General features: G+C 51.9%; 6 protein-coding genes across 6 annotated transcripts; 3 read left to right on the forward strand and 3 right to left on the reverse strand.

The window, feature by feature from the left end:
* Window positions 1–136: 136 nt before the first annotated feature.
* On the forward strand, window positions 137–620 carry BJX67DRAFT_354552 (uncharacterized protein). The gene has a single exon (XM_071029234.1). The coding sequence runs from the start codon at window positions 291–293 to the stop codon at window positions 447–449; it is 159 nt and encodes a 52-aa protein (XP_070885658.1). The 5' UTR covers window positions 137–290; the 3' UTR covers window positions 450–620.
* A 1408-nt stretch (window positions 621–2028) lies between these two features.
* BJX67DRAFT_381612 (uncharacterized protein) lies at window positions 2029–2850 on the forward strand (the record flags this gene model as incomplete). The annotated part of the gene is made up of 2 exons (XM_071033046.1): window positions 2029–2177; window positions 2550–2850. 2 exons carry the CDS (start codon window positions 2029–2031, stop codon window positions 2848–2850), a joined length of 450 nt encoding a protein of 149 aa, XP_070885659.1.
* Window positions 2851–3294: 444 nt separating this feature from the next.
* Window positions 3295–5069, reverse strand: BJX67DRAFT_121447 (uncharacterized protein). Its single transcript, XM_071024444.1, has 2 exons — window positions 3485–5069; window positions 3295–3436 (listed from the first exon to the last, which is right to left on the reverse strand). The coding sequence occupies exons 1-2, from the start codon at window positions 4931–4933 to the stop codon at window positions 3404–3406; spliced, it is 1482 nt and encodes a 493-aa protein (XP_070885660.1). The 5' UTR covers window positions 4934–5069; the 3' UTR covers window positions 3295–3403.
* A 136-nt stretch (window positions 5070–5205) lies between these two features.
* On the reverse strand, window positions 5206–8302 carry BJX67DRAFT_381614 (kinase-like domain-containing protein; the record flags this gene model as incomplete). The annotated part of the gene is made up of 3 exons (XM_071033047.1): window positions 5206–7683; window positions 7730–7939; window positions 7994–8302. 3 exons carry the CDS (start codon window positions 8300–8302, stop codon window positions 5206–5208), a joined length of 2997 nt encoding a protein of 998 aa, XP_070885661.1.
* A 3084-nt stretch (window positions 8303–11386) lies between these two features.
* On the forward strand, window positions 11387–12415 carry BJX67DRAFT_381617 (SDR family NAD(P)-dependent oxidoreductase; the record flags this gene model as incomplete). The annotated part of the gene is made up of 4 exons (XM_071033048.1): window positions 11387–11455; window positions 11547–11824; window positions 11887–12304; window positions 12365–12415. 4 exons carry the CDS (start codon window positions 11387–11389, stop codon window positions 12413–12415), a joined length of 816 nt encoding a protein of 271 aa, XP_070885662.1.
* Window positions 12370–18901, reverse strand: BJX67DRAFT_121492 (DNA-binding ATPase). Its single transcript, XM_071024445.1, has 4 exons — window positions 18481–18901; window positions 18406–18423; window positions 12932–18343; window positions 12370–12879 (listed from the first exon to the last, which is right to left on the reverse strand). Exons 1-4 carry the CDS (start codon window positions 18489–18491, stop codon window positions 12585–12587), a joined length of 5736 nt encoding a protein of 1911 aa, XP_070885663.1. The 5' UTR covers window positions 18492–18901; the 3' UTR covers window positions 12370–12584.
* Between the last annotated feature and the right edge of the window lie 147 nt (window positions 18902–19048).

Raw genomic sequence — 19048 nt, forward strand, 5'->3', positions numbered from 1 at the left:
AACTGATAATAAAATACATTCGAATAAATATTCTTCTGCCTTGGCCCTCCACCTCCGGGAAAAATGTTTTACCGCATCGACCCATCCAACGATACCCGCAATATTTTAATAGATGGCACCAGAATATTTTGCAGTTATTAGTTGTCGAGGTAAGCATGTCACCCCTTTGTATGCATCTGTTATTCATGCAACTGAAATGGCGTGTGGGATGTTGGATGGCTGGGAGGCCGGGGTTTGGAGAAGCTCGAGGGCGTACGTGAATTGTCCTCACCAGTAGAACTGGATGGTCAATGTGTTGGAATCAGGCGAGAGTTGAAGAGGCTTTAGACCCAAATTTGCCTTTCCCCATAGGTGTCAGCGCGTGTCTCAACAGCACCTGTGCTATCATTCTGACGTTAGCATTTTGTAGTGCCGTTCTCTTTTCCAAAGTCAGGGAACCCAGAGCCTGAGGGCTCATGACCTGTTGGGTCAGTAGTCACTTGGGCTACTATGCTGCTGTCATCTCTTAAAATATTGCAGCTTTAGCGGTTCCTTAATCGACTAGTATCAATCTCTGGGGCTGCGGATGTCACCGACGATGAATTAGACCCCGATTAACTCAATGCCCCTCGCTATGTTACCAACGTCTTGCTTCCTGCCTTGTAGAGGTGAGCTCCAAAAGGGAGGGTTCAAAGGCCATCCTTGCTCGGATGTCCCCATGATGCTCGCCCAGCCTTTTGTAGTTTTTCATGCTTTCTATTTAGTCTAATATGAACCTATTTTATTAATGGTTATCCCCCCCATTGGGGGGGAGGGTTGACACACACGCTTTTGCCATTTGGCGGCTCCTGTTATCGGGATCTCTCTTGTGTCTTTGGGCTGCCCGTATACTCCCTTCCTTAACAAGTGAAGGAATAGAACAAGTTCAAGATCCGAGACTGCCACACCACAGTAGTTGTATTTGGTCGTTATATTTATATTTACGAGGGCGGTATAAGCGTCAGCATCCACGGTTTGTACAACTCTAAAATTAGGGCTATCGGATCAGCATTCAAGACAGCCTAGAGCACCTGTCATCCTGAGGGCCAATGCCAACGAACTGCATAGCAACTTCTCCACCATCTCCCATCGCTTGGAGAAAGAGAGAGAATTCAGCAACGGCCCTGCCTCATACGGTGCCTATCGCGCTTCTACTGGCCGGCGGCCCAAACCGTTGAAATCTCCCTCGACACCACTCGAGTCCTTATTCGCAGCGAAGAGGGCTGTGGAAAGGAAAGACTGGATTCATTGTCCGCAGGAAGTTACTGCCAAGGCACAGTGATCGCGGAGTACCAAATCCCCCACTCCACCCTACCCTTCCCACCCTAAACCGCCCGCTTTTTTACAGGTAAGACCAGAGCTTCGCGAGGACTCCTGTAACAAGTCCGAATACGAACACGCTGAAGCTACATACAATCGTCAGCGACATCTGGATCCCGACTTCACAGCGGAATAACGATAGTTAACTCCGGGGGCCGAAAAGTGTCCTCTCCACCAGCGCTGCACCGCTCATTCTTCAGCTTGAGTTGGATACGCCAGGGCCCGATTTGGTCTTGGTCAGCGTACGTGAGATTCAAGGCGGGCTAGCGGGACCGACAGCTCGGACGTTCCTCCGCTCCTGCAGGGTTGCTTGCTGACCCCGGGTCCAGTGTGCTTACCTTTTTTTCCCGAGTAGGGCTGTCTGTTGGACGCTAACCCTAGCTCGGCGATCTTACTGGGAGAGGCCCCCCAATTGGAAGAGAAAGATGTTGACCTTTGGGGAATGTATACATGGATGATACAGGATGCAGCCGATGCAGCCACTGAATTGAGTCACCAAGTCTCGACCTCAGCTGAGTCGTCCTGCCACGGACATAGCACGGGCAAAGCAAGTTCAGGAAAGAAGAAGACGTGAGAAGGAAAGTTATATAAACCCCATCCCCCCGACGTCCTCATCGCCATCCCAGATCACACAATTCAATCTCATCTGTCAAGGGATCGATCGATCGATCAATCAATCCATCTGACAGCATGAAGTTCCTTCGTATACTTATCCTCCCCGCCCTCGCGGCAGCCTACGTCTCACTCGGCACCCAGTGCTCCGGCAACGACTACGACTGCGTCGATACGTACCACGACATTGCGGTTTGCAATGGACGCACCTGGCAGCTTGCTGCGACGTGCGGTGATGCCCAATGTATTTGGCCTCCGGGAGACCCTACGCCTTGGTGTGCGCCTCCTGAATAGGTGGATCATGGAGCGCTGTGCGTGAATCTGTTGACTTTTCTGGGTTGTGGCGGCGCTAATTGAGTATTATAGACTTTTGTGTTCTCATGGAGGGGCGTGAGGGGATATTGGGGAGTTTCTGGTATGACTGAGCTGGGAATTGGCAGTTATGGCTGTATACAGGTACACTAGTCGATGAAAGCATGGTTTCATGGCCCCGTATAGAGTAGCATGCAATTCTACCATGTCTTTCCCAGCAATCTTCCAGCGGATAAAAACCTGTCACACCTCTCGACAATACCACAACCAGGCTCATCCACACAAAGTAAACCTCCTCCGACGCCCTGTGCACTACACCCTGAGTTCCGAAATCTCCTCAGTCAACCTCTCAATATCAAAGATAATATCCGCCACGAGAGCTACCTGTTCCTCGATATTCTCCTCGATACGGAATTCGAGCCCGTGGGTCTCATGAAGCAGCTCGTTGAGCCTAACGGCTTCACGTTTGAGCTGCGCGATCGTTTCGAGGAGTCTCTCGCGTCGAGTTTTCGGCTTGTCGGGGTTTTTCTCTGGCGCGGAGCCGTGAGGGGGAGGGTCAGGCGTCTCCATGGTCGGTGTGGAGGTTGATGAGGATAATTGATGACGATGGTTGAAGATAATGAGGATAGATGATGGATGTCTGTGGTTTCTCGAAGCTGGAGTCTGGGATGAGGTCAATGTACGTCGAAAGAAGAGGCTCGTGTGTCATGTTTCTATTGCTGAGGAGCCGGAGGTTCTTTCCGAAAGTTTGTGCAGGACCTTCCGTATGGTTATGTGATAGATACACCTTGATGAAAGGTCCGGTCGGGAGAAGGTACCCAAGTATCAGTAAAAGCAATCTGCCTCGAAAGAGGGAGGTATTTACAGGCGGCAATGCTAGACATCGCTGTTATAGAGGTGCTATCTGTGAATCAACAAAGTAGTCGCGGTGAATATGTACACCAGTGAATGGAACGCAAAGCATTCGAGCATTGTTCTTGTGAATGGGGCAAACTTAGATTCTTCCTAAGAGGCGAGGCTTGTTTGATAAGGTGAAATCCTACTCTTAGGCCAAGTTCCAGAGGCAGATAGTTTATACGTTTCATACGCAGAAAAGTCGAGCTCCAAAAGCGTATGCAGAAAGACGGCGAACAGGACGATATCACACTGACACCTCGCCAAGCTGCAGAAGAATCTACCAGAGTCAGCATATCTCGCACCGTCTCCAAGGGCGGAATCCCACCTTCTCAATATACTTAACCCCAATCTTAATCCCAAACTCATCTTTAAACTCACTCTCATCGCCAAAATCCTCGTTCTCCGGATCCATACACGTCAAACAGTTCACGACAATCTTAGTGTACTTGTCACCCATTTTCGGCGGCAGGTGCCTCTTGGCTAGGTCCGTGAATTGAGTTTTCAGAGATTTAGAATTATTCGAAAACATAGGTGACGGGGTTGTCGGGTTATCCTGCGTTACGAAAGACTCCCACAGCCCGATCTCGAGGAGACATACTCCAAGGCTGTAAATATCGTGCTGCATTCTGTGGTCTGTACTCGGGGCAATTCCCTGCCGTTCTGGGTGCTGGTACATGTTCTCCACGCGGTCTGCGTTCGTCAAGCGGAGTGATTTGCCGTCTGCCGTACGGAATGTCTCGAAGCCGAGAAGGAACAATGGGCCAAAAGGCGAGCCATCTGCTTCAAACACCAGGGTAGTCTCTGGGCGAATATTCTTGTGGACAAAGTCAAGAACGTGAATGTAGCTGACTGAGGTAGCGAGTTGCCTTGCGAAAGAGAGTCTCACGTTTAACGACGGGTTTGTAGTAAACAGCAGCAGCTTTCGGAGACTCCGGGGCTGGACACAGCCTTTTGGCAGTTTGAAAATAAAGTTGAACGAGGTAACCTTTCTAGTTTTGGCGTCCCTGGTTCTTGACACACCAAGGCACTGAAGAAGGTGGAAGGTCGTTGGTTCGATCTTCTCGAGTCTCCCTGCGAGTTCCTGAACGTTCTGCGCGAAGACCGATACATCTTCCACCGCACTGCAATCCACAGAGTCAAGGATAAAATTCGTCGACTTGCCGGACGTCGAAAGCATAACGAGCTCCGAGGTAGAGTATGGGATAGCCGACCGGTCTGCCGCATTGAGGGTTGCCTCTTTGAGGAAGAAGTCTTTTGCAGAAGGCTGCGCAGTCTGCAGAGCATCACGAATATGCTTAGCAACCTCGAAGCTTTCGTTTCTCATCTCATGCGCTAGCTCAGTATCGATAGTCTTGTCGATAGCCTTATCGGCAATCCGCAGAATCAGCCACCAGGTCGGGTCGAATTCACCCGCCCATGTGTGCAAGTCTCGAATGGCTCTGTCGAGACTATGCTTCACAAGCAAAGAATACTTTGCAGCTTTCCGTTTACCCAGTGCGGAGTCATCTTTATAGGGCGAGGGTAACTTGATTCTGCTGACCTCCAGCACAGCCACCTCGAGTCTTTTTTGGAAGTTCAAAAGAATGTGTTTCTGCAGGTCTTGGTGCTCTTCGTCCAGTGCCTCCCAGACACCTTTGAGAAACGTCAGCTGTCGGGATATCCTGGACCAAGTGTTTTCGATAATCAGGATGCGTTCGGAGAACTCAACATCCGCGTCTTTGAAGGTTCGGTACTTTGACATCGCTACTCTCCCGTATCTATGGAATATGAGCATGAACAGTCTGAAGAAAGCCCGGTTAGAACACTTAACCTACTTCAAGCACACATCAATTGTGCCTACCACCCCAGCAACAGCAAGGCCGAGCTCCGCCATCGCACTAGGACGTCTTGCTGCCAAAGAACAAAGTGTGGAAAGAGACGCAATTAATAGCCTGGCGCGGGGCAGACCACAAGGCTAAGCTCTGCTGAGCCCAGCCCCAATACCTCGTGACCGGCGCATTCTCAGTGGTCGTGCCTCGAGTTCCATTGCTTCTCCATGACGTCCACTCAACGCCCAAAAAGTGAGAATCGACTTCGTTGCTTGCTGGTGGAGCTCGCAGCGTCTGAAATCTGATCTCGGCACCGTTTCATGTTCCGCAAGTACTCCTCAGTCTCCGGAGAAGAAGGTCCAAGTGTGTTTTGCGCAGCAGTAAGCATCTCATCGTATACTTCTGCTGCTTCGGCCCACCTGCCACCCTGCCACTCAATCGAAAGCGCCAGGTTTCTAAGGGCCGAAAGAGTGTCTGGGTCCCCAACCCCGTGAAGCTTCTTCCTGGCCTCCACTTCCTCCCGGCAGCAATTCTCGCTCTCTCGATACTTTTTCTGAGCACGTAGTGCGGAGCCGAGCCAGCTAAATGCAGCCAAGGTCTCTTTATGGGCTAGCCCCAATGCTTCCTTTCTAACACCCAAGTTGTCCCGGAAGATGGTTTCCGCTTTCTTATACTGCTTGATGTTATAAGACGCTATCCCGAGGAGCTGCTTACATTCGACTGTTTTTGCATGGGTCGGCCCTAGTATGTCGGCGAAGCCTTCTAACGCCGCCTCAAAATGGCGGCGGGCAGCGGCAGAGTCACCGCGACTGGAACACACGCGGCCTATCCACATGCGAGTTTTCACTGTATGGAGATCCCGACGGCCGAGAGCACTCGACTGCTGACTTTTGGTCTCCTTGAAGAGCTTCATCGCTTCATCATACATACCTTGCTCAAAGAATGCCCGGGCGAGCAAATACGACGTTTTGAGGGTCTTCCTATTCCTGGACCCAAGGAGCTTTTTGCGTCCTTCCAACACCTCACTTAACAGTGCTTGCGCTTCTCCATATTTTTTGTCATCAAGGAGCGCCACGCCAACCTCATGTAGCCAACCGAATGCCTTTATCCGGGCAGTATCAGAGCGAGAATTTCTCACCACCTTCCGTAGAAGGCGCCGCGCCCCGTCCAACTTGTTCTCTCTGCAAAGCGAAGCTCCGAGCAAGCGACATGTCCACAGAGTATCCTCATGCACCGGTCCCAAAATAGTTGTGCGACTGTGAAGGACCTGCTTGAAAATAGCGTGTGCAGCAGTATACTGCTTCTTCTCGAAGAGTACTTCACCAGTAGCATGAAGGTAATCGAGTGCTGTTCGTTTCTCTTTTTTGCCCGAAATATCACGCGCTACCCGCTGCAACAAAGGCGCTGCTTCTTCATGCTTCTTCTGCAAACAAAGGCAGTACGCAAGTGATCGGAGGGCCTCCAGTGTAAACTCATCATCCGGACCTCGAGTCTTCTTCCAGCTCTCCGCTACTTCCTCGAACAAGATAGTCGCCTTGCGATATTGTTTCAATCTATCGTAAATCTGACCGGAGATATAGAGGGACCAGAGTGTGTCGTCATGCATGTCACCAAGAAGTGCTCTCTGAGTTTCTACTATCTCTTGGAAGACATTTTGTGCTGCCTTAAATTTTTCTTGCCCAAAGAGCGACCTGCCAATCCAATGTTTCGTGGCGAGTGTGTCCTTGTGGAGCGAGCCCAGCGTCTCTTCCCGGTCTTTCGCTGTCGCTTGGAGAATCGTGAGGGCATCCTTATATCGTTTTTGAGACACGTATGCCACACCCAAATGATGCTTCGAAGCAAGGGTGTCAGGATCAATGGGCCCAAGCGCCTTCTCGCGCCCATCCACAGCCTGCTGCAACAGGATTCCAGCCTTTTTATACTCCTTCTTCGTTATGAGCTGCATTCCCCACATATGAAGGGCCCGCAACTCATTTAAAGTTTTTGGGTCCGGATCTTGAGTATGCCCAGGGGCTGACCCACGTATTATCGCACTCGATGGTTCCGAGACTTCAAGCCTTGACATCAAGTGTTCGACACTGCTGCTCAGAGGCCAGCTCCGTGACTTATCCGTAGGAAGTGAATGGCTTGGTTCCGCACTCGATGGTTCCGAGACTGCAAGCCTTGACATTAAGGGTTCGACGGTGCTGCTCATAAGCCAGCTCCGTGACGTATCCGTAGGGAGTGAATGGCTTTGTTCCGCACTCAAGTCCATCGGCAGGGTTCCCTCCTTCATCCGGGAGGGTAATTGCGATCCCGTGAGCCATTCATCATCCAAAGCGGCCTTAGCAGACAAACGAGCAGAAGCGTCGACGTTCAACAGAGCCTCTATAAAGGTGCGGCCTTCTTGGCTGACATTATGCAACAACAATGTTGTCGACGGGAAGGGAGCGCCCTGTGTATACGCTAGTAGGCTTCGGTCTCTGAACGGATACGTGTGACAGAGCATGTAGAATACCGTCACTCCAAAGGACCACATATCGACTGCGCAGGTGTATCGAGGTTCAGCGGCCTCACAATCCACGGAACAAGTACTCAGCCCCAAGACCTCTGGGGCAAAGTAGTTCTGGGTGCCTACAACCGACTTCAAGCTATTGCTCTCGCCGATTCTTTTGCTAAACCCAAAATCACCAATCTTGACCCACCATGCGGGTCCTTTTGATGCAACCAGGATGTTCTGCAAGGTCAGGTTGGACACTCTCAAGGAAGAGCGCTTCACTCACCTCGGGCTTTAGATCGCGATGGACAAACTCGTTCTCATGAAGGGACGCCAGCCCCTCCAGCACTTGAACTGCGATACGTTTTACCTCTTCTTCAGGCAGCGACTGGGTTAAATGCGACGCCAGGCTGCCGTACGGAAGATGCTCCATCACGATGAAAATCGATTGCTTGCTTTCATACCACCCAAGGGACTTGACAAAGAGGCCTTCATACTACAAACGCAAGAAAAGTCAGTCGCTGCATTTCTAGAGGTGCAGATAACGAACCTTGCTCTGAGAAAATTTGGCTATGGCCTCCAATTCTCGATAGTAGTGGCTCCCACCCCTTTTTGGAATGGCCTTCACGGCTTGTACCCGGCCCCTTCTCTTGCTCTCGCTGTCATCCTCGTCGCATTCCTCGAGCCAGACCTCCGCGAAAGCTCCTTTCCCGAGATCCTGAGTTCTCCTCCAGGTCTCCCTCTTCCACTGTCGCCGGTTCCCAGTTTCGATGCTGAAATAGTGCGTGTACGCCCTGTGAATCTCCACCCGGAGCTTGGTATCCGCAACAAGATCGGGGAGTCTCCTCGTCGGACCCATATTGGAGTCATCTAGCTGTGAGGTCCCTCAGGGATTAATCCTTGGGTGGGGAAGTTGTCCAGGCTGAGAGCCCTCAATCCCGCCCCTTGCGGCTGGGCAGTCAGTGGCTCTGCTGACATGGGTATGATAGGACGGAATTGCTGAAGATGCAGCCAAATATGGCATAGCCTCTGCCAGCCTTGCCCAACGCAACATGTGTGCATCACCGAATCGAATGTACGAGGCTGAACTTCTCTGGAGAGGAGAAGTCGGAGAAAGAAGAATCATTGCTGAGTCCCGTGTCCTCCGGCCGGTTTAAGGCCGGTCCATCAGAGCCTAAGGCATCAACCCACTTTCACTATTCATTGCCGGGAGATCATTCTTCAATCAGGATCATATAATCCTCCTTCACAAAAAAAAAGAACTCGGGGGTGTCTTTCCTTGCTTTGCGGAAAGAATAAAGCCACAAGCTCTTTTAATCTGACTGTGAAGCTCTATTTTCTGTGTTTCTCTAGTGACGCATTAATACAGTGGGAGCAAGAGTACAGAGCGCCAGGAACCGTCGGCACACAGAATTAAAGACTGTAGAGTTTGAGACTTTCCTTGGAGCAATCAACTGAAGAAAACCATCCATATGGGACTCATAACTGAGCCTTGATCCATGCTAGTTTAGCACCTCCCACAGTCATCGCAGCTCCTCCTAACTGTGCAGCTCCGTTAACAATCAATGGCCAGGCCATTTTCCTCCTGCACCAGCACTCTGTCCTATATCCATCTCAGTCCCCGGGGAAATGTTTCCGACCCATCGTAATTCAATACTCTGGGTAATCAACTCTAGGTAATAGATAAGGACCCTCCCATTCATCTTCCACCGCATCGTCCTCTATTTCCAACGGCCCATCCTCCTCGTCGTCATCGTCATCGTCATCACCAGTGTCGATATCTACACCTCCAAGCGTGAATGTCGAGGAGACATTGTGAATGTGACGATAATCGTAGACGTCCTGTGTTATGATCAAGCAGCGATAGGCTCTGCAATTGATAAGTCGAGAGGCAAAGACCGCACAGTTATACAAGGTGCAGTTCTTGAGTGTGGAGCGATTGAAGACGCATGAATAGATGGACTGGTGGGTGAGTATGCGCTGATCTTCGAAGGAGAAAGTTCTCGATGGGGAGCGTCCGAGGATCTGCCTGACTTTCGCGTTGCTCTCGCTATATCTGGTGGGGGCCATGGTCGAAGGCACGAGTTGAAGGCACGAGTTAAAGGCACGTAACTCGGATTAAATGCAGCTCGTTGAGACGGATACCGAGGCGCAGAGAAATCCTTATGTATTTCAGAGATAAAGATTAATCGTGTCGAAGAAAAGAGATGTCTTTTCGGGGGGAATCTCGACAATATTTATGTTAATCGACAATATTTATGTTAATCCTTCAGGCTCGAGAAGTCATTCTTGCTACTCCCTGGACTCCCAACCGGGTCCCTATTCAGGTACCTGGCGTTGGGCAGATATACGTCGAACTCTTATTGAACCTTGACGTTGTAGCCTTTCGGGCAGTTTATGCAGCTGCTCCTGCTCTCTGCCTCCTCAGCTCTTGCTGTCTCGTTATTTGTGCATCAAAATCACAGCAGATGTGCCAATGAGCCTTCGGGAACGCCGACAGCTGAACATATTACTTTTTAATATACGGACACAATCGCTGGAGTGGGTGGTGTGCATATACAGCCTTGCGGCGACTTTTCCTGGCACCACAACAAATCAGTTACGTGGCCAAGTGTTCATCCAGGCATCTCCGAGGCGTTATACAATCGATGGTAACCCATGGGATTTGATATTGCGAGGCTACATTGGGCATCTCACATAGCCAGACCCCTAAGGTTGAGACGGGGTCGGGAGTTACTTTTTTTTCCCTGCTTGCTCTCGCTGCACGTGCGGCGTGGAAGCAACAGGAAGGGAAGAATGGGAAGGGCCATGACCGGTGGAAGAGACTTAGCCTTTGGCTGCATGCCATGCTGTCATGGGGGAGTGGCGAAGTCGGCCCCTGCGGTTAGGGCTGCTTCAGATTGGGCTGAAACACGACGCGACAAGGGCGTCTACGACACGTAACGGATCGGCCACCCAGGCCGTGTGGATCATGCTTGACGAGCTCTACGATCCAGTCCCACTACCGAGTGCAGACAAAAGCTAGTATACCCTCGGACGAATTGGTGACCATAACGTCGTCATTGCAGGCGGCCCGCGATGCTCGCAAGACAAATCCGCCGCCGCAATTGTTGCGCGTCGCATCCCATTCACATTTCCCAACGTCACCGACTCACCGTGGGCCTGTTAGTCGGCATCGGGGGCGAAGTGCCGCACTCACCCAAGGATGATGTCCGACTAGGAGACGTTGTGGTGGGCTCCCCGGAATACGGACCGTCGGCGGTACAGTATGACCTTGGGAAGCATATGCCCGTGAGATCTTGTTGGCGTTAACGATGAGGGTACCGGAGAAGGCTGATGTGGAGGAGGAAGAAGAGGAAGAGGAGGAGCAGGGGCCTTGGTGGGATTACGGCTGCTCCGGTGATCGCGCTTTCAGGTCGAACACTTATGACAACTATTACAATAACGACTCTGAGGATGACGACCTCGACAGTGGCAGGGAGCCGCGACTGGCTGTAACATATGTGGGAGTGGAATCCCAAGGGATACTATCTATTATCGTTGTGACTTTTGCAATGACGGAGAGTACAGCTTGTGTCAGGCGTGCGCGGATTGGTGTCCCAAGCGGCACCCTCTGGAATGGACCAGATATTTTTTAGTTTTTTTGTCTGCTTTCATATTCCGTCGGTACTGCATTGAGTATGTCCGTGACTTGGCGTCTTCGTGAATTCTTGTCACCCTATTCGAGACAGATATGTCACCTCAATACTCCAGAGTAAACCCTACCACCAAGTTCCGCCGCCAGTCCCTCGGGCCATCAATACCACGAAACCCCGAGCCTCCCCACCTTTCTGTTCCCCTCGCCCTCATCCAGCCGCATTTCTGGTCTTGCCGGTTGTCTTTCCCCTTTCTCAACTTCAATCTCCCTCATTCACTACTCCATACCAACCTCACAGTCCTCACAATGACCCTCCCGCAACTCCTAACCGGCAAAGTCGCCGCCATAACCGGCGGCCTCACCGGAATCGGCCGCGTACCTTCTTCCCCTCCCCTCCCCTGGTTCCCCGCAAAACCACCACACCCGCCCACGCATACTGTACTAACAAGGAACGACGAACAAACAGGCCATAGCCCTCGAATACCTCCACCACGGCGCCTCCGTCGCAGTAAACCACCTCGGCGGCGCGACCGACGAGCCCCATCTCGCAAGCCTACAGAGCGAAATCGCCCAGTTCCAAGACTACGACGGCAAGCGCGTAGAGGAGCGCTTCCTCGCTGTGCCGGGGGACGTGTCGAAGCCCGAGACGGGGACGGAGTTTATCGAGCGCGTCGTGCAGAAGTTCGGGCGATTGGATGTATTCGTTAGTAACGCCGGTGTGTGTCGGTTTGAGGAGTTTCTCGAGTACATCTCCTCCCTTAACGAACCGATTGAGAAGAAAGTTAATATTAATGTGTTGCCGGCAGTGTAACACCGACCCTCCTGACACAGACAATAAACACCAACCTTACAGGCGCCTTCTACGCCGTGCAAGCCGCCGCGCGCCAAATGGCCTTCTCCCAAAGTCCCCCTGGCGGCTCGATAATCGGGATCTCGTCGATCTCGGCCCTCGTCGGCGGCGGCCAGCAGACGCACTACACGCCCACCAAGGCCGGCGTGCTCTCGCTGATGCAGTCGACGGCCGTTGCGCTGGGGAAGTACAATATCCGGTGCAATGCGCTGCTGCCCGGCACGATTCGGACGCAGCTGAATGATGAGGATATGGGGGACCCGGGGAAGAGGGCGTATATGGAGGGGAGGATTCCGCTGGGGAGGTTGGGGCAGCCGAGGGATTTGGCGGGGCCGGCGGTGTTTTTGGCGTGTGAGGGGTTGAGCGGTTATGTTGTAAGTTCTTTGAGGGGGTCCTTGTTCTTCTGCCGATGTTGAGGATGCTAATGGTTATAGACTGGGGCGCAGCTTCTGGTGGACGGGGGGTTGTTTGTGAATCTTCAATGATGGCGCACCCCAATCGGGTATGCGAATGACGTTGGAAATTGAATGAAATGTGCATAGAAATACAATATAACCAAGCTCTCTATCTTGGTCTTGATTTGTTCGCAAAGTACCGCCAACGCCGAAGCAACCTGCCCGCGAACGCCTTGCTACATACAACCCAGCGCCAAAGCTAACCCTTCATGGTGGACAAGAACGAGTCCAGGTTGTACTCTGCCTCGTACTGTCGCTCGTCCCATAGTTCGTCCAGATCGTCCAGCCAGCCCTTCTTGCCCTTCTCCTTGACTTCGCCGTCAATGTCGACCATGTCGACTTCGTTGCCACCTGCTTCGGTAGGTTTCTCTGCGTGCTCTGCCGTTTCGCCAAGGTTGAATAAGTCCAGAAGTTGATCCGTGTCCATCGTGTTCAGCCCGGCATTCTGCTGATTGACTACAGTGGATGCTACGTCGATCTTGAATCGTTGGAGACTAAACAATTAGTATCGTCGTGTCTAGAAAGACGGGCAAAGGAAACGCTTACTTTAGGATCTTCTCTTCCAGCGTTCCACGTGTAATCAATCGGTATACGTTAACCACCTTCTTTTGCCCGATACGGTGTGCTCGGTCCATCGCTTGGATATCCTTCTGCGGGTTCCAGTCATGCTCCACGAATATGACAGTGTCCGCACCAGTAAGATTCAGACCGAGTCCACCAACGCTGGTCGTCAAGAGCAATACATCATAACTGGGATCTGAGTTGAACCGATTAACAATATCCTGCCGTTTGGTCGCTTCGACACCGCCGTCGAGACGGAGGTATTGCACGGATGGAAGCAGTTTCCGTAACACCTCACTTTGCACAATATCCAACATCTCCTTCATTTGACAGAAAATGAGGGCGCGATGCGGGCTCACGTAGCTGCTGCCGGTCGTCAACTCGCCCTCGCTCGATGGATCGATGCCAATTCCACAGTCCAGGAGCAGATCGCGGAGCGCGCTCAGCTTAGGTGCGTGCGACACATCTCGAATACTGGTCTTCTTGTTCTGCAGGTAGCTCTGAACTTCGTTGTACTGCTTGTGCCCTTCTTTGACGACAAGCGCCGGGGAGTTGCAGAGACGACGCATATACTGCAAGGCTTGGAAGATATGCTCCTTGTCGGACTTCTCTGAGCTTCCCATCTTCTCTTGGAGAGCCTTCTGCTCCTTCTTCGTGAAGTCCTCAAAAAGTTTCTTCTGCAGGTCGCTTGGATCGCAGTAGTAGTTTTGGATGATCTTGGGAGGCAGGTCGTTGAGCACCTCTTCCTTCAGACGGCGAAGCAGGAACGGTAGCACCTGCTTGTGCAAGGCCTCGATTGCCAGAGCACCCGCCTCCTGCTCTTTCGAGGACGACTTGCTGAAACGACTGGCTGCAATCGGCTTCGCAAACCGATCGAGGAACACCTTCTCCGTACCAAGGAAGCCTGGCATCAGGAAGTCAAACAATGACCACAGCTCCAGCACATTATTCTGAATCGGCGTTCCCGACAATATCAGGCGGTGATTACTCTGGACTTGTTTGACCGCGATCGTAACCTTGGCCTTTGGATTCTTGATGAGATGTCCTTCGTCCAAGACACAGTAGTTCCAGCTAATCTTTCTGAGAAAATCGTTGTCATTTCGGCAGATGTCGTAGGATGTCACAACAATATCGGCATCTGCAAGGCAGCTTTGCAGCTTTTGACGTTCGGAAGGCGGCCCAACGTAGGCCGCACACCTGAGGAATGGCGCGTACTGCTTCACCTCCTGCTGCCAGTGACCGGAAAGCGAGGGCGGGCAGACAATTAGCGACGGAACTCTCTGAAGCTCTGGTTTCTGCGTCTGAGCAAACTCTTCGGCTCGCATATGATGGTCGCTGGCAACGATACATATCGTCTGCAACGTCTTACCAAGACCCATATCGTCACAGAGAATTCCATGAAGATTGTACCTGTTAAGGAAAGCAAGCCAGTTGACTCCTTCTTGTTGATAAGGCCGAAGCTCCGCTTTGATCGCAACTGGCAGTTTGTACTCTTCTACCTTCCGCGCATCCAGCATCTGAGCCATAAATTTTCTCTCTCGGTCACGTCCCTTGAGCAACTCTTCAGAGAGACCTGGTGGGTCTGGGATTCCAGCTTCCAGAGGCACTAGTTTGACCAAAGTTGCGAATGACGTGGTAGCCAGAAGTCGAACATCATTGTCTGAGTCACTCATCCTTCCAAGAACGGGAACAACCAGGAAGATAACGTAGGGCAGAATACCGTCTTCCATAACATGGATCAGATGATATATGCATTCTACCGCTCCCTGGCGATGGTGGACATCCGACGCATTGCCAATGGCTGGCAGCACCTTTTCGACCAGCATGGTCATCCCTTCCACCGTCACAACACTGCATATCGTCGCGAAACATTTCGCAGCGGCATATCGAATAACAGAGAGCCGACATTGAAGGGCTTTGGCGACGAGAGGCATAAGGCTGACGACCCAAGGATAGAGGCCAGGGTCGAACTTGGGCAGCAACGCCCGCAGTGTAGACAGTCCATCCACAACCTTCTGGCCTAATTCATTCGCCGGATCGACGATATTTGCGGGGAGGTCTCCAGAGAGCGCGTTGTCCAGTGGTTCCTGGATCAATGCTGCAAGGTTGGGGACCTTCTCCGTAAGTCGCGCACCGAATTTGACGGCCAATTGTTCGAGTGCATCTTTGGCTCCGCGGCGCATGACTCTCGCTTCTCTGCTTTCCTTCTCAAATTGCGCCGCGTTCGGATGCTCGCGCCGGTCTTCCTCCTTCCGCAATGACAGGATGGACTCCTCCAAGCTCGCGTTATGAGGAAATTCAGGCGTTTCCGACGTATCAACACAACAATATTTGACCAGATTTTCAATAACCTTGTCAACTGGACCCCTCTTAGCCGCTGTGGTGTAGTGTTCCACCAGAGCCGCGACAGCGGTCGCAGAGCGCTGTTGAAGCTCCGCGTTTTCTTCCTTCTTGATACTCTCCATCATTCCCTTGATGAGTTGGCCAGGCCTCTTGGGAATGTCTCGGAAGCCGACCAAAGCTCCCGCTGCGGCAGCTCTTATCCGCATGTCTCTTAGGTTTCTCGCGTCTCGTGCCTCCCCCACAGCGTTTTCTGCTGTCGCTTTGGTGTCGTTAAGAACCTGCAGAGCAGTAATGCGCTGTGCAGGCGCCAGATTCTTTTTCAATCTGTCAAAGTCGGGACCGATCACCTTTTCGGCATCAGACAAAGAGAAAGCGTTCGGACCAGCCTCGGCCTCCCCTTGGACGACAACAGCGAGAGTGGGTAGCCTGGCGCTAGGAACGTGTGCATGGTCTCGGAAGGTATTGAGTAGCGAATGGCATTGGGCGCGCGCAACATGCAGGTAGCATGCAATATCACTATACCAAAGTGGACGCTCTCCTTCGATGATTGGTCGAAGCTTCTCACACAGCGAAGCGGTAAATTTGCTGTCCGATCCGGTGATTTTGGCGTACTCCTCCACGATCATGGCAGACGATAGTTGCGATGACGATGCGGGTTGACTGAGGCCTTCCAGGATTGACTCCCAGAGGCTGTCCAGCCCATTCTTGTCCCAGATCGAGAGTAATTGGCCAAGAGCCTTGGCCGCATAGATCTTTGATCGCAACATTGTGTCCGCACCGACTAAATCTATATCGCCCTGGAGCATATGGCCATCGACATTATGCGCTGAAGTTGGCGGCGGCGCTTCTTTCTTTTCGGATTTGCGACCTCGCTTTTTAGGTCCATCTGTAGGGGCCGCAGTCGAGGCGGGGGATGATTTGGCGGGAGTTGCAGCACTCGATGGGTAGGCCACACCGGATGGCTTGATAAAGAGAGATGCATTCATCGGAATGGGGTAGCGCGGAACACCAAATGGTGCCATGCTCAGAGAAACCAGTGGTTTTATATGTGTTGATAAGTCTGTATCTGATTTGAACGACTCCCGACGATCCAGGGACTTAAGAAGCTCCGACCAGACTTGGAGAGAGAGTTTGAGGACGCCTTCGTTCCGCTCCACCAACAAGTTTTGGAATATCAGTCGCAGTGCTTTACCGTTTACCCAATCATTTGTACCCTCGCCTTCCAGTTGAAGGAATGTCGTAAGGGCCCGAAGGACGGCGGAGCGTACACTAGTAATCGTATGCCGAAGAAAGGGGTAGAGGCGAGGAACAAGGTTGCCAAATGACGATTCAGAGTCCACAGCCGCATTCTCCTTCATGGCATCGAGGACGGGTTGGAAGGTGCAGAGCTTCGCTAGGAGATCCATCACTGACCCGGTGCTAGCACTTAGGTCATCTTGAAGGTTTGAAAGGCAGTCCCACACGATTGTCATCAGCGTGCCCAAAGTCGACTGCCTAGAGTTGACAAATTCCTCCGCTATAGGCACAAGGGTTGCAGCGCTCACAGCACGAACATCGTCGTCGTAGTTCCCGAGGCCATGCATGACGGCTTCCAGAACACCGTCCATCAGGCCTGAATCCTCTACGAGAATATCCTTCCGAACCGCCACCAAGTATCTCAGGCCAATCATACCGCCATGGCAGACCTCCCAAATCGGGCGCTCCACGCCCAGGTCCGTTTGCATTATGATTCGATAAAGGCATCTGTACACAGAGATGACAGACTTCGAGGGGAGATGAGACAGAAGAGCACCCAACGTCTGGCCCACTGTTTCTCGGATAGGAGCGACAACGTTGTCGGAGATATAATCACCAAATCGATCAAGCATCAAGACGCAGAGCAGACGGCAAGCAAGGTCATCCAGCCATTTTCGATTCAGAAGATCATTTTCTGTTCTCGCCTTGCCATGTACGCGCCCCGCCCCAGCGCCTTGAACGCGAACGACTTCCCGAAGGGCCATCGCCGCACCATGCCGAACCTCCCAGTTAGGGTCCAAAATATCCACCATGAGAAACTCGCACATGCGTTCATACGGCCATGCAAGACTAGGACTGTCATCCACGAGTTCAGGCTGGATGAACGGTTTCTCCGGCGCTACTGCTCCCTTAAATTCCGATACAATCTTGGACTCATCGTCGTCGCCCGTTGGCCTGTCAAGGGAGAAATAGTCCGGTTTCGTGTCACCATTCCGCCCATCACCATTTTCCGTTTTCACGGGATGAGGAGTGGCAATCGCAGGGGTAGCAACCGAGGGAGTGATCACACTCTCTGATGGTCGTCGCGCGGACAGATCGACCACCCGCACTTTGTTGGCTCCCAATTTTGCGTGCTGTTTACTTTTCCGCTTCAGTTGATTCAGCTGTCTCCTACTTAGTCCAGCCTCCTCGCCATTAGCGGGTTCGCTGGGCGACGGTAAAGGATGCGCGTTGGGATTTATGGAGTTGTTCTCTTTCGATGAGAAAAGACCAGGAGGTTGCTCCTTCGAGCTCGGGGTGGGCTTTGGTATCAAGTCGATATCGTCAGTCAAATCATCATCTAGATATTCGCCCGCAAGACCCAGTCGTGCCGTCAGTGTCTTTTTCTGGTGCTGTAAACGAGCAGCAGGATCCAAGGCTACCAAAGCGTATTCCTGTTCTTTTCCTCCGCTGCCTAGTAGTCGCCTTCCGTGCTTCAGAATAGACGCCAAGTCGAGAGTTTCCAGGCGGAGGAGTTGATCATCCTGGGATGGGAGCTGCTCATCTTCTGATTTGATTTTGATATCAACGTCCCCGTTACCTTCGGCCTTCTTCACGTCTTCGTCATCGTCCTGATTTGGGTCGAAGGTGTCTGCGTTGGTGACAATAAGGCCCATTGCCTTGGCAGCAGCGGTCCGTGTGTCCCATGATTTTGACTTGAGGTAGGGAAGAATACGCCCTAGAAGATTGAATAGCTCGTCCGGGTGTTGTTTTTGGACGTCCGCCAGCTGCTGGGCGGCTGTGTTGCGAATCAGAGGAGTGCTGCCAGTCTCAAGTAACCTATACACCAGATACGGTTAGCGCGGACACCTGGGCAGCTTTGCTGTGCGAGATGTACTCACGTGACGAGGCGATCTAGTCTAGTCCACCAAATTAGTGCCATGTCGAATCATACGAAAACAAGCCGGGGAGCTCACCTGGAAGCCATGGCGATCGTTATTTTTGAGGAGAAGGGGATAATACAGTGAATGAATAGAAGAAATGCGTATTAAAGAGGAGTAGGGCAAAAACGGTCAAAGAGAACCCAAGATTTCCCACGACGCGCACCAGCAATGAGATATTACTAGTATTGGTAAAATACCAGTCGTCTGGGGGTGAGGATGAAGCAACGGGCAGAGAGCGGATACCGACCGGTTACTCACGCTTCACAGCCATCGAGAGAACTGGGAAGTGGAATGGCAAAATCCGAAGGCAATCCCGATAAGTACGATGATAAAGGCCCTGAGTCGATACGAAGGCTAAAATCTAAGAGCATCGATCAGGAGTATATCGAAAATTACCGCGGATCGAGATGTAAAATAGATTACACCAGAAGTGGCAAGATGGGAGAATAAAAGCGGCGAAAGAAGTCAGAAAGTAAGGAATGAAAGGGATTAGGAAAAAGAAACAAGTCCACCCAAGCTCAGACAAAAATACACCAGGAACTCCCGGCTGGCGGAGAGCCAGAGCGCGGAGACGACGTGTAGTTGTATCAAGTGAGACGGG

The sequence above is a fragment of the Aspergillus lucknowensis genome (assembly GCF_044049455.1).
Source record: "Aspergillus lucknowensis strain CBS 449.75 chromosome Unknown BJX67scaffold_23, whole genome shotgun sequence".
Lineage (NCBI taxonomy): Eukaryota > Fungi > Ascomycota > Eurotiomycetes > Eurotiales > Aspergillaceae > Aspergillus > Aspergillus lucknowensis.